The sequence below is a fragment of the Musca autumnalis genome, unplaced genomic scaffold, assembly GCF_047663935.1.
Source record: "Musca autumnalis isolate F117 unplaced genomic scaffold, ASM4766393v1 scaffold_4, whole genome shotgun sequence".
Classification (NCBI taxonomy): domain Eukaryota; kingdom Metazoa; phylum Arthropoda; class Insecta; order Diptera; family Muscidae; genus Musca; species Musca autumnalis.
The window spans coordinates 231,703,151-231,715,852 of record NW_027411977.1 but is presented as its reverse complement, the minus strand read 5'-3'; the positions used below and the strand labels follow the sequence as shown (position 1 = coordinate 231,715,852).

The 12,702-nt window shown below is 35.1% G+C and overlaps 3 protein-coding genes across 3 annotated transcripts; 2 read left to right on the top strand and 1 right to left on the bottom strand.

Moving 5' to 3' along the window:
* LOC141402428 (uncharacterized) lies at positions 1-752 on the top strand. Its single transcript, XM_073983702.1, has one exon. The coding sequence runs from the start codon at positions 126-128 to the stop codon at positions 738-740; it is 615 nt and encodes a 204-aa protein (XP_073839803.1). The 5' UTR covers positions 1-125; the 3' UTR covers positions 741-752.
* A 1,769-nt stretch (positions 753-2,521) lies between these two features.
* Positions 2,522-3,652, top strand: mRpL2 (mitochondrial ribosomal protein L2). The gene is made up of 2 exons (XM_073981835.1): positions 2,522-3,084; positions 3,145-3,652. The coding sequence occupies exons 1-2, from the start codon at positions 2,601-2,603 to the stop codon at positions 3,561-3,563; spliced, it is 903 nt and encodes a 300-aa protein (XP_073837936.1). The 5' UTR covers positions 2,522-2,600; the 3' UTR covers positions 3,564-3,652.
* Positions 3,552-4,971, bottom strand: Ufd1 (ubiquitin fusion-degradation 1-like). Its single transcript, XM_073981836.1, has 5 exons — positions 4,808-4,971; positions 4,620-4,746; positions 4,128-4,555; positions 3,890-4,072; positions 3,552-3,831 (listed from the first exon to the last, which is right to left on the bottom strand). The coding sequence occupies exons 1-5, from the start codon at positions 4,808-4,810 to the stop codon at positions 3,667-3,669; spliced, it is 906 nt and encodes a 301-aa protein (XP_073837937.1). The 5' UTR covers positions 4,811-4,971; the 3' UTR covers positions 3,552-3,666.
* Between the last annotated feature and the right edge of the window lie 7,731 nt (positions 4,972-12,702).

The window sequence follows — 12,702 nt, the reverse complement described above, 5'->3', positions numbered from 1 at the left end:
CTTATTTGTTTTGGTTTCGCTAGTTTGTCACGGAATAGTGGAATAGTTGAACATGTCTAGTCTGATTTTATTGTAATTTCGTTTTAATTTATATTTCTTTCTTATCGTAGAAAACGAGTGACGAAATGAGCAGTGAAAGTCTTAATTTACAAACAATTAAGCTGGAACCAGCTCCCTCAACCCCACCTGAGGATAGGACAACTCAACACGACATCAAAGCAAAGCTACAATCGCATGTGAAACGACGTTTACATGAATATGGACAGAGTTCTTCGATGGAGGACACCACAATGGAAGCACATTCCAATGTTGCAGCAGCAACAGCATCTCTGGTGGGTGATAACAAAAGAGACCAAACCAAGGAGGTGCGACAAAAGAGACCGTATCACAAGAGGACGGATAAGACAAAAGATGCTGCTGGCACCAGCGCAACGACGACACCGCCTCAACGAAAATATAAACACAAGTTGAAGCAGTCTGTTGTTTCCTCGGCAGGCGATTCCCAAGATGATAATAGCATGCCACCAACCACAAGTAGTGGTACTATGACTTCAGGAGCAATAAGTGCAGGCGATGAAGATGATGCCGCTGGACATGAAAATGATATGCGTACAAATCGTGAAAAAGAAAAATGTCCCGATGTCTTGGCCATGGTCTTAAGTATGAAGAAACGTGCTCTCATGCAAGATCCTGAAGTGCAAAAATTTCTTGTAGATGTTATGAATGTATTAAAAAGTTGAAACGAAAGAACAGGGGGGTTTGAATTTTTTTCCATTTGGGTGTTAGCAATTTTTTTAATATAAAAAGTGTATGATCGAATGGGAAATACATATGTATATTCCAATCATTTCAGAAAGCATCCTATAGAAAACTTTTAAGGTCTTCTGTTGCCACTAAAAGACCTTCAAAGGACTTTCGTCGCCTATAGAAGATTTTCGAAGGACTTACGTTGCCATTAGAAGTCCTTCAAAGTACTTCTGTAGCCTATTGAGGACCTGCAAAGGTCTTCTGTAGCCTATAAAAGACATTCAAAGGTCTTTTGTCGCCATTTAAAATCAAAGGTCTTCTGTCGCCTGTAGAAGACTTTCGAAGGACTTCTTTCGCCTACAGACGGCATTCAAAGACCTTCTGTCGCCATTTAAAGTCCTTCAAATGTCTCCTGTAGCCTATAAAAGAACTTCAAAGTTGTTCTGTCGTCTATAGAAGCATTTCAAAGGTCTTCTGCCGCCTATAGAAGACCTTATATTTTCCGTCGCCTACGGAAGACTTTTAAATGCCTTCTGTCGCCTATAAAAGACGTTCAAAGACTTTCTGTCGACTATAAGACCAACGAAGGATTTTCTTCACTTCTAGGAAGCAGATGGCTATGCATAGTGTAGGTGACTGCTTCACCCGAAGATATTTGTTCATCGTGCTCATTGTATGAAGAGTTTTTATGGTTATTGCTTGTTGGATTGTTGAAAGAAGTATCTATGTATTGTCATTTTGTAGATTGATGGTTTGTGTTTGAATTAGAAAGAAGTTCATTATCTACTTTCTACTGTATGCTTGCGAAACGGTTGAATCTTCTTGCATTTTGCTATTTTACGATACGTCGCCAAATAACCTTAATTTCTTTAGCAAAAGTTTCCACAGCCATCAACTTTTGTATATACATTGGTTTATATGTTTTTAACCACCAACTTATAATCCTTTTTATTCCAATTGGTCTTTCTTTCATTACCACCCTATTATACACACCATTGCATTCTCAGCTGATTCGCTCACAATCATTTCTTTTCTAAAACAATTTTATTCTGCGTTACGTTACACAGCCAACTAACTATGACCATTACCAACAGTTTTCACAAATATCACCTTTGGTATGTACTTCTATTTACACAAAAAGCATTTGACTGTGGTCTCCTGCATTTTACTGCCATATTATTATAGCTTTGTTCCTTTACTTTTTTAATGGTAAGGGTGGTTAAAGAGAAAAATGTCAAAATTGCTCTCTCATAAACATTTTTACCAGAAAAGTAAAGGAACGGAAAAATGGTAGGTCTGGCAGCAATGTCGAAAAGAAATATAAAAAAATAAATTTTTGTCTTTTATTTCACAGTTTTTAATTTAGTTTTATCAGCGTTCGACTTTTTCTTTCGTTTTCGTCAAACAAAAGTCGAAAAATCAGTTCTGCCATTTTTTACCTGCAGAAATTTTGCTGGTAGCCTGTGGTAGAAGAGAAAGCCATTTTCGCTCTCTCTCCACTCTCACTCTCTTAAAAATTGCTTCCAGTTTTGCCATTTTTCGGGGTTAAGGAACGCTTTGCAGGTTAAAAATGGTAACAAATGGTAAAAATGGTAACCTCAGGTAATTAAAGGAACACAGCTTATACTTTATTTCTCTTTGCACTACCCTTTATTACCCATTATTCCAACTGCATTACTTGTTTAACACACTACGTTACGTTATCAACTAACGCCGTAATTTCATATTGGCAAATGTTTTCACAACTCTCATCTTTTGCATATGTCTCTCCACTCACATTATTCTCTTTAGTTCTTCGTGGGCCCCTTCGTTGGGTGTTTTTGTTAAATAATCAACGAAAAATAAATTAAAAAATGAATAATTTAACGCGATTAATGGCCAGCTGTGCCATACATACACAACGCCAAAGCCTTCTTACTCCCATCACCTCCAGCGTAGCCTCAATTAAGTTGAGAAACAAAACAAAAGTTGTTGAGAAACCTAAACCCGGCAATGGTAAGCAGTTTAGACGTATTGTCCACTTTAAGGATGAATATACAGTAGAACCTTTGACAATTACTCATTTGGCCGGTCGCGATCCTGTGACCGGACGTGTTGTGGCCAAAGGTATTGGTGGTGGTTTGAAGCAGAAATATCATTGGATAAAATGGGTACGAGATGGACCTTTAGAAGGTCCTCCACAAGAGGAGAAGGTAATTGAAATTATGGATGATGGTTGTCGTACAGCTAAGATTGCTTTGGTTGGCGTGGGAGATGAACTGAAGTATATTTTGGCCACAGAAAATATGAAGGCGGGAGATATTATTAAGACATCAAGATTTATTCCACGTATTCCAGGTGAGCACGATAATATATTTTTCTGATCCATACGATTTTAATTTATGTTTTCTTTTCCAGTTCGTCCCAATGAAGGTGATGCCTATCCCTTGGGTGCCCTGCCAGTTGGCACAAGGATACACAACTTGGAAAAGAACCCTGGTTATCCCTGCCATTTGATCCATGCTGCCGGTACTTATGGTACAATTTTGCGCAAATTCGATGATAAGGTGGTAGTTCAACTGCCCTCCAAGCGCGAGTATGCCTTTGACAAAACCTGCATGGCCACAGTGGGGCGTGTTAGTAACATTGAACACAATAAGGAACATATTGGTTCGGCACAGAGAATGCGTCTTTTGGGTAATCGTCCACGTTCTGGTTTGTGGCAGCGCAAAGATGGCCGTTTTGGTCGTAAAATTAAGAAGTTGCCTCCTATGACTTTGATTCCTCCACCACCTGCCAAGGCCCCAGAAGTCATTAAACTAACATTACCTTTGTAAAAATGTGTTTATTTTAATTATTTCTTCTCCATTTGATTAAAGTCTTAAGAGGTGAATAGATGAATATTGTTATTGTTTAAAATTAAGAATGGGAAATTTGTTTTTATTTGCGTGATTTTTTCATGGAAAATCCCTCACCCTGGAAACTTTCCTGGACCGCTGGTGCAGCATCAATTTCTGCCACCCGATCGCTAATGGGTTTAATGGAGCGATCAAATTTCAAATAACCAAATGTGTAGTCATAGTCGGGAACACCACGAGCCAAAATCTGTAAAGGAGTAGCTTTGATTAATGCTAAGGAGGAATATTGGTGGAAATTTACTAACCTTCTTTATAACGGGGGCATCCAGTTGATTATCTTTCTTCTTTTTACCATCCAAACGTACACCAGACCCCTTGAAAGTCTCCACAACCTCTTCCATAACATGATCTTGGGGAATTTCTTCTTGTGGTTCTTCTCTCTTGGATGTTGTGGCTTCTTTGTAGCCTGGTGGGGCTTCGAATTCAACCTGAGCATAAAGGTCTTTTAAAACACATACAGGGTTGATATGGCCAACTACTTACATTCATATCACATTCAATAATGCTCACAGCATTTCCAGGCTTGGTCTCCAGCACACACAACTCATAGACCTTTTTGTTGTATTTAATGGCAATAACATCTCCGGTGGTGAGACAAGCAAAATTTCTCAAAGCATTTTCTAAAACAGCCTTGGGATTGGTAATGTCCAAAAAATCAGTGCTGTGAGGTTGAAATTTAGAAAACTTGGCCACTGGCAATGAAACACTTTCAATGGTCAGAATATCTCCCTCCTCCAACAGCAGATTATCCATCATCCAATAGGGTAAATAGCATTTACCCTCGTCGGCCACAAACTCCAAGACGCCAGCATGTGAAGTGCGAGCCTTTTTGTTGTTAATCAATTTGAACAGCATTGGATATTCTACATTGAGACGGGTCAGGGAATCTAAGGCTGAAGGTGGCATAATGACTGGGGGCAAGAAAAAGACAATAATTAGATGTAAATATTTAGATAACATTTAGAGTTTGCTTACTCTTTCCACCATTTTCCACATCTTGACGTTCATTGCCCGGTAACATTGATACCGAAAAACATTTGTAGGAAGCTTTAAAACTACGTCCAGCTTCAGGGAACATCATATTAAAGCCACTAAAATGAAACTAACAAAATAACCCAAATTCATTTACAAATGATCAGCTTTTATTAAATAACTCAATTTACCATTTTGATAATTTATTGTATTTTTATGAAAATAAATTACGTTTCTCTTTCTGGCTGATGTGTTGTTCTTTGCAAAAATATTCTGTTTTGCTTGTCATTGTTTTACATAGCACAGAACTTCTTCAAAAGCGTTCCAACCATAAGAAAATAAAACGTAGAGAAATGACCGATAAATCTCAGGAATAAAAACAAAATGAAAATAATTGATAGAGACGGATGGGAAGGGAGATAGAGAAGTGTTATAAATATTAAGGGTGCTTTCGACTTCGTGAACCAGTTATGGAATGGATTTTTTTAGAATAAAAAGCAATGCAATGAAAATATAAATATTCACTGAAAATTAAAGAAAACATAAGTACGTTGCCTATTTATATTGGTTTTGTTCCTTGACTTTTTAAAAAAATATCGACTTTTAAGCCTTTACCTAATTAACTGCGTGTTGCGTGTGCGTTCAAAAATACAAAAACAAAATACATGTAGTTGTTTTTGTTTTCAATTTGAAATACATGTATTTTGTTTTTGTATTTTTGTACGCACACGCAACACGCAGTTGATTAGGTAAAGGCTTCATGTACGGGAACGTTTTACTAGGCGTTTACACCAGACAGTTTGTCTTCAAATACAACTCTGATTTACTAACACATACATACATTTGTCGTTTGTCTCCCCGCTGTCCATCATTTTTTCATAGACAGCAGAGAAGACAATTTTTTTGCACTTTTGTAAAAATAAGTGAGATAATAATTGAAATGTGTTGAAAACAAAAGAACATGAACAAAAACGAAATACGTGAACGGAAAACAAAAAGAAATCGATGATTTTCATTTAAAATTTTACAACTGTTTTTGCAGTTGTCGGGGCGCCTACGTCACACAGGCAAGTTGTGGGATTTTGACAATCAATACATGAACTCAACTGTCCTGTCATTTGTAAACGCAGGGTTAAAGGCGAGAACACAGTCAGCTTAATTTTCCTGCTTAGTTTATTTCTTCACTAGGCCGCTGATTTCTTGCTGTTACACATCGAAGCGTAAAATTTATGGGCGCTATGAACATAATTATTTCAATATATCAAATAACATTCAATGTTTTAATATGAATTGTTCGAAAAAAATTAGTCTGTCCCCGAACTGCAAGAATCTACTAATTTAAATTATATTCTTCGATAACATAAAGGGAAAATTGTTATCGTAGTAACAGCCAATTTCTATTTTTTCAGATTAAACACGTGTTTATATCAAATTGAATGTCGAAACGAAATGTCAAAAATTAAGCCAGGCAAAGAATTCAAAAGTTCAACAATTGTCAACTTTTTGGCCTGAAGCCTCGCTTCGTTGTGGCCTTTCCTATTGAAAACAGTACAATTCCACGTTTGCGCTTTAAAGCGAGGCGGGAAAAATAAGCAAAAAATCCATTGTGTACGTAAAAGAACAGCAACATCCCTCCGATTTGAGTAGTCCCCTTACGAAAAGAATACTAAGGGGTAGTTTACACTATATGTAAATGTCATATGACATGAAATTTTCCATCGTTACGCCATTTATTCTGTGTGTCAACCCCAACAAAAAGATAATAAAATTACGTCTCCACATTGCCTCCGTGGGTAGATATGGAATGTTTTTATTTCGTGTCATATGACATTGATACATAGTGTAAACTACCTCTAAAAAAAGGTGCTGGATTAAAACCCACTGGGTTTTAAATGTCAACTCCATTATGTTTGGTTTACATTCGGCGTCTTTTCGTGATTTCGAAGGCGTTTCGTGATTTCGCGCGGAATCATGCAAAATTTATTATGATTTCGCATACAAAAATGAAATCATCTCATTTCGTGATTTCAGCGAAATCAACATCGAAATCACAGTACACATGATATACAACCTTGCTTTTGCCTAAAAAAGTACCAAAAGTTGCAACCCTTTTCACGTATCACAATAAACAAGGTAGATGTGCGAATTGCTGAAACAACAAATTTTAGTATCAAAATTTGTAAACAACGTGAAAAATATTAAATAACTTTGTTCCAATGCAATTTTTCATTGTGTTCCCGTACTTTTTAATGTTAATTTTAGAAAATAGATCTAATTATAAAAAATTTCTCCCCCATACAAATTTCCTAAAAAATACGGAAACGGAAAAATTACGGAAATTGCAAAAACTCCAGCAGAAATGTCAAAATCAACGTATCAGCTATAATATTAGATACCAATGAACATATGAACATGGTTGCTGCTAGTTTCTAATAGGTTAAAATTGTATGGCAGAAAACAGGAGAAGATGGTGTTATTCGGCGCTATTTTTGTTTAAAGAGAAGTGCAAATCTTGCTGGATTTCGGAGTATGGGAACGCATTTTTAGCACTAAACGGGAAAACTACTGCATATACTAATGTTTTGTAGGTTCTGAGCACAACTTTTATCTATCAAAATTTATTATTATGATGTCTCAACTATAAAATCATTATTTATTTTTTTTTTATTTGTTGGTACTATACACAATTGATATGATATATAGATAATTTTACGATAATTTTTTAAATAAAGTTGTAAAGTTCTGTATTGTCGAATATTTTTGATGTTTAATTCAATTTACAACAACTTGTTTTGAAAATTCATGTTCAATCAGCTGCGCATATGCATCTACCTTGATCATTGTGATATGTTTGAAATCAACAAAAAATAAGTGTAAACACCGGGGTGTATTTCAGGATTTCGTGAAATCCAATGGATTTTGGAGCGCAAGTGTAAACTTGGCATTACATACACGCCAAACAAATCCTCATAAAGAAGGTTAACCCTGTAAAAGGCTATAATATAAACAAGGTATTACTTCCAGAAATGGTACTTCTATAGACCCTTACTTCCAGAAAGGGTGCTTCTATTGACCCTTACTTCCAGAAAGGGCGCTTCTATTGACTCTTACTTCCAGAAAGGGTGCTTCTATTGACCCTTACTTCCAGAAAGGGTGCTTCTATTGACTCTTACTTCCAGAAAGGGTGCTTCTATTGACTCTTTTTCAATGATAGGGTGCTTCTATTGACTCTTTTTCAATGATAGGGTGCTTCTATAAAATCTTTCAATGATAGGGTGCTTCTATTGACTCTTTTTCAATGATAGGGTGCTTCTATAAGCTCTTTCAATGATAGGGTGCTTCTATAGACCCTTTTTCAATGATAGGGTGCTTCTATAGACCCTTTTTCAATGATAGGGTGCTTCTATAGACCCTTTTCAATGATAGGGTGCTTCTATGGACGCTTTCTCAATGAAAGGGTGCTGCTCTCAAAAAAGGGTGCTTCTATAGACCCTTTCTTAACAAAGGTAGCTTCTGTAGACCCTTTCTAAACAAAGGTTGCTTCTGTACACCCACACAATTACACAGGTAGTAGCATGGTAAAATTTTGAATATGTTATGTCAAAATTTTTTTTATGTTGTTGGGCGAATTGCAACAAAAATAATTTTTTTTTGTAAAGAGATTTGTCATTTCATATTCGTATACTACGTTTACATTTACGAAATCCAATCGATTTCAACTGTCAATTCCTTTGTGCATACGTCAAATGAAAACTCAACTAAAATCCATTGGATTTCATTTGACGTTTAACTAATGGAATAGACAGTTGATTTTTATGAAATTTGGAATGTGTGACGGAATTAGGTCTAAAAATAAATGTGCCAAACTACATCGACATCGGTCCAGATTTGGATAAAGCTCCCATATTTATATTTTTCGGCCGATTTGACGATTATTTCACAATGAAAAAGAAAATGGTCGAGAAACAGAAGAAAAAGTCGAACGCTGACAAAACTAAATTAAAAACTGTGAAATAAAAGACGAAAATTGATTTTTTTATGTTTCTTTTTGACATTGCTGCCATGGTGTAAGTAAAGAGGTAGATTTAAATGAAAAAATCTATAGAACCATTGTTTTCCCTGAATTCCTAAAACTTCAAAATAAAAGCAAGAAGTGGGTTTGTTTACAATTAATTTTTTGATCATTTTATAAAAAACGCGAAAGATGAATGAAGAGTTAAGTTTTCTCCACATAATCGAGTTGTGAATATGATAAACTGATTGTTTCAATGCAAATCTCACCAATTTCTTCCTACAAATGGTCTAAAAACAATTTTAAAAATCATTGAATTCGATTGTTTTTAAAATTGTTTGGCATATTATTCAAACACCACACACACACATACACAGTTTGTTTATATTGTTTTGAAGTTTTAGGCATACTGGAATGAAAAAAATTAAATTGACATATTGTTTTCAGAGAGCAAGAGAGATTTTACTCTTTGATACGAAAATAGAGAAAAAAGTAAAAAGACAGCATTTAGTAAACTTTAGCAAGATAACAGTTTATAACCAAAACAAAAACATTGGCGCCAATGCATGAACGAAAAAATAACTCCAAAGCAATGAAAAAGTTCTTCAATTTTAAGCAAAACAAATAAAAAAAATAATTTGCATATTAATAAAATAATCAATAAATAAACCCGAGATATTATATTTATAGTATTTTTCCACAAAAATAAGATAAACATTTAGCAGCTGACCATTTGCAGATGATTAAAAAACAGCTGATCGAACTTGCTAAATGTTGCTGGGAAAAATTCTTTCAGCAACTTTTAGCAATTTCTCAGCAAACAACTGTCAAAATTGTTCTCTCACTTCGCTCTCTTTTACTGAACTTTTGTGTAAAAAGACAGCATTTAGTAACATTTCGTAATAATTATTACAAATTATCACGTAAAAAGACACAGCTAATGCTGGGCATACACTATGGGCATGCACGACAGCATTCGTAATAGTATTAGTAAATTTTGAAGTTTTTGTCAATGTATTTGGGAGTAGTTTTGGCAGGATTGAAATCAAAATAGTTTTGATTTTGTAAATGAACCCCTTTCAATCCGATGAATTTTGTTTATTTTCCAAGTAACCAACAAATAATTTTTGAAAACAACAAATATTATTTGTGAGGAAATTAAAAATTTGGAAAACTTCAACACAAAATCGAGTTCTGGAGGAAAATTCATCATTTTTGCAATATGGATTGAAGGAATGCCACACACTACTCAATCACACACGTACACAAGGGTTCATTTGGCAGTGCAGTTTCGCAGTATAGTGTATGCCCCGCATAAAGCTTTGGCTAACCTTTCCTATTAAACAATGATTGCTGCCAGATCTACCATTTTTCCGTTCCTTTACTTTTCTGGTAAAAATGCTTTTTTAAATTTTTGTGGTAATTTTTTTAATTTCTCAATTTATCTTGCAGAATTTGCTTAAGTTTGTAACGCGGTAACCCTGTATTTGTATTCCATTTTTGTGATAACTGTTATACATCCCACTGTTATTCGTATTTCTTTTAACAAATTTGTGTATTTTATTTTTTATATTTTCTGTTTTCTTTTGATTCTTATTATAATTAAATATTTGTTATTTTCTTTTTTTGTATTTTTATAATTTCCCTTTTCAATTTGCTTATTTTGCAACACTGTAACCCTACAATTGTATTCCATGCCATCTGTTGTCATTACATTGCGAGTTCGTGTGATAACTATCATCTCACTGTGATTGAATTCTTATTTTATAACAGTTTATAACAGAAAAATAAACTTTCGGACATCTCTCTGTATCAGGAGGAGGCATTGTGACTCACAAGAGAGCCCATGTGCTCTAAGTGAGCGTAAATTTGTTATCGCTCACAGCCTGTGTAGATGCTAACACGTTGTGAACAACAACAAATTTACGCTCATTGAGTGCACAAGAGAGACCCAAAAATGTTCTCTGCCTCACCCTGCTCTGTATATTCCTTTGGCAAAAAATTGAAAAAGCAGAGAGCAACCCACGACGCACACACACTTTTACATTTAATTCACACATGCAATAGCCTAGCAAACCAAATGTCGGATGTCCGAGACGTCTGAACAATTTCGGAAACAACATCGTTCAGATTTGGTTCCGATTTCTAAACGATATTTCGGAGTGGAAACAGTTCAGTTTTTGTACCGATTTCGCAAGGAATGTCGGAAAGAAATTTCCTTTCCGAATTTCCCAAAGATTTTCTTCAGATTTCGTTACGAAATCGGACCTAAATCGATCCGATGTAGCTCCGACACTTCGTTCCGAAATTATGTCAACCTCTTCATACAACTTTGTTAGATATCGTTACGATTTCGGATCCCACATCGGACATAGCGTTCGAATTTTGTTACTATTGGTTTGCTGGGAGTGTTCACATTCTCTGGCTCTCACTTATGGCGCAAATGAAAGCAGCGACAGCAGAGTACTTAGCAGAGTATTCCACACACATTTGTTCTTTGCTGTTTTTCGTTTCGTTTGCTGGCAGTTTTCGTTGTAACATCATCTCGCCAGAAACGAACATATAAAACCGCATAACTTGCTCTATATTCAAACTATAAATAATTTGGATATAAAAAATACAACATACACCTATCTACTCTACCAAAAAAAAAACGCCGTAGAAGAACAAGAAAAAAATAATCATCAAAAAGTTTTTATGTAAAAAAACAAAGTAATAAAACCGAGTATTAAAAACTCGACAAAGTTTTTTTGATTTCAAAATAACAATTTAAGAAAAAAACCAAATTTTTTGTTAAATATCCAAATATAAAAAGAAAAATTGTGCCGAGAAAACGTTCAAGTTTTTCTTAAAGTGAAACACAAGTGAGTAATGAATTTTTGTTATTTTCTTATATTTTGGTAAAAGAAAATTTAAAGAAAGGGTTATTTGGGAGGATTCTCGACACAGGAAGTGAAATTTGAAATTGTTAAAGTAAATTTTGATGAATGTGAAATAATATTGAAATATTGGTGCTTATAGCTGAAGGGGTAGTATGGATACGCCAACGCATTTTTTTAATTATTTTTTTTGCCACCTTTTGATTGTTTCCCTTTGCTTTGGGGATTATTACTTAACCAAAAGGCAAAGAATTCTTCTGTATTACTATATGAGCTAAGAATGGCCAAACTATTTGACGTATGAATGTTTTTTCCACCAAGTTTTTATTGCTTTTTTTGTGTTGTTGGGGTTCTTGTTGTTTTTATTGGGGGGTATACTGACGTATTCCGTAAAAGATTTGTCAAACTGCCTAGTGGGGTACATGACATGTAGAAAGGATGAATAAAAAACCACAACGTAAATGGTATGGACGGACGGACAGACTATATCCAACAATTATCAAAACATGTTCTGCGTCAATTTGTTTCTGTCATTCATTGTTGTTGGTGGTGTGATGCCTTAAAAACAGACATTGATTTTCATTTTTGGATAAAAATCAATAAATCTCTACAACTCTTCACTGAGGGAATGTTAAGGTGAGGTTAGAGGTGCCCAAAAAGGGGGCGCGGGTGGGGTACGGTATAATAAAATTAGGGAGGTGGTGGTAGGCGGGCGGCTTTGGCTCTTGCAAAATGTTTTAAATCAGGGGATGATGATATGGTGGTGCTGTACTACTACAAAGTGAGCGTTTTAGAGATGAAAGGCGCCAAACAGATGTTATGTTAAGGCAAACAAAGCTGCTACAGGATTACATACCAAATAACAGTAGCAACAACAACAACAGTCAAATGTCATCAAAGGAACAAAAAGAAAATCTTGTTCCCGACAAATACTTTACTAACATTGTGTATAACAAAAGGATATGTCAGGATGTGGGTGAAATGTGTTAGAAAAGAGAGTAAGAAGTATAAAAATCTCTTCTTCTTTGTACCTAAAAGTAGTAAAAACAAAATTATTATGTAATAAAAATTAATAAATCTTCAAATATCACCGCCTCATAACCTTGGCTAGGCCATTTCTTTTTTAACCAAAAAACTTTCCATAGCCTTCAAAACAACAAGCCAAAGCAAAGTAGCGCCTGTTTTTTCATGTTCC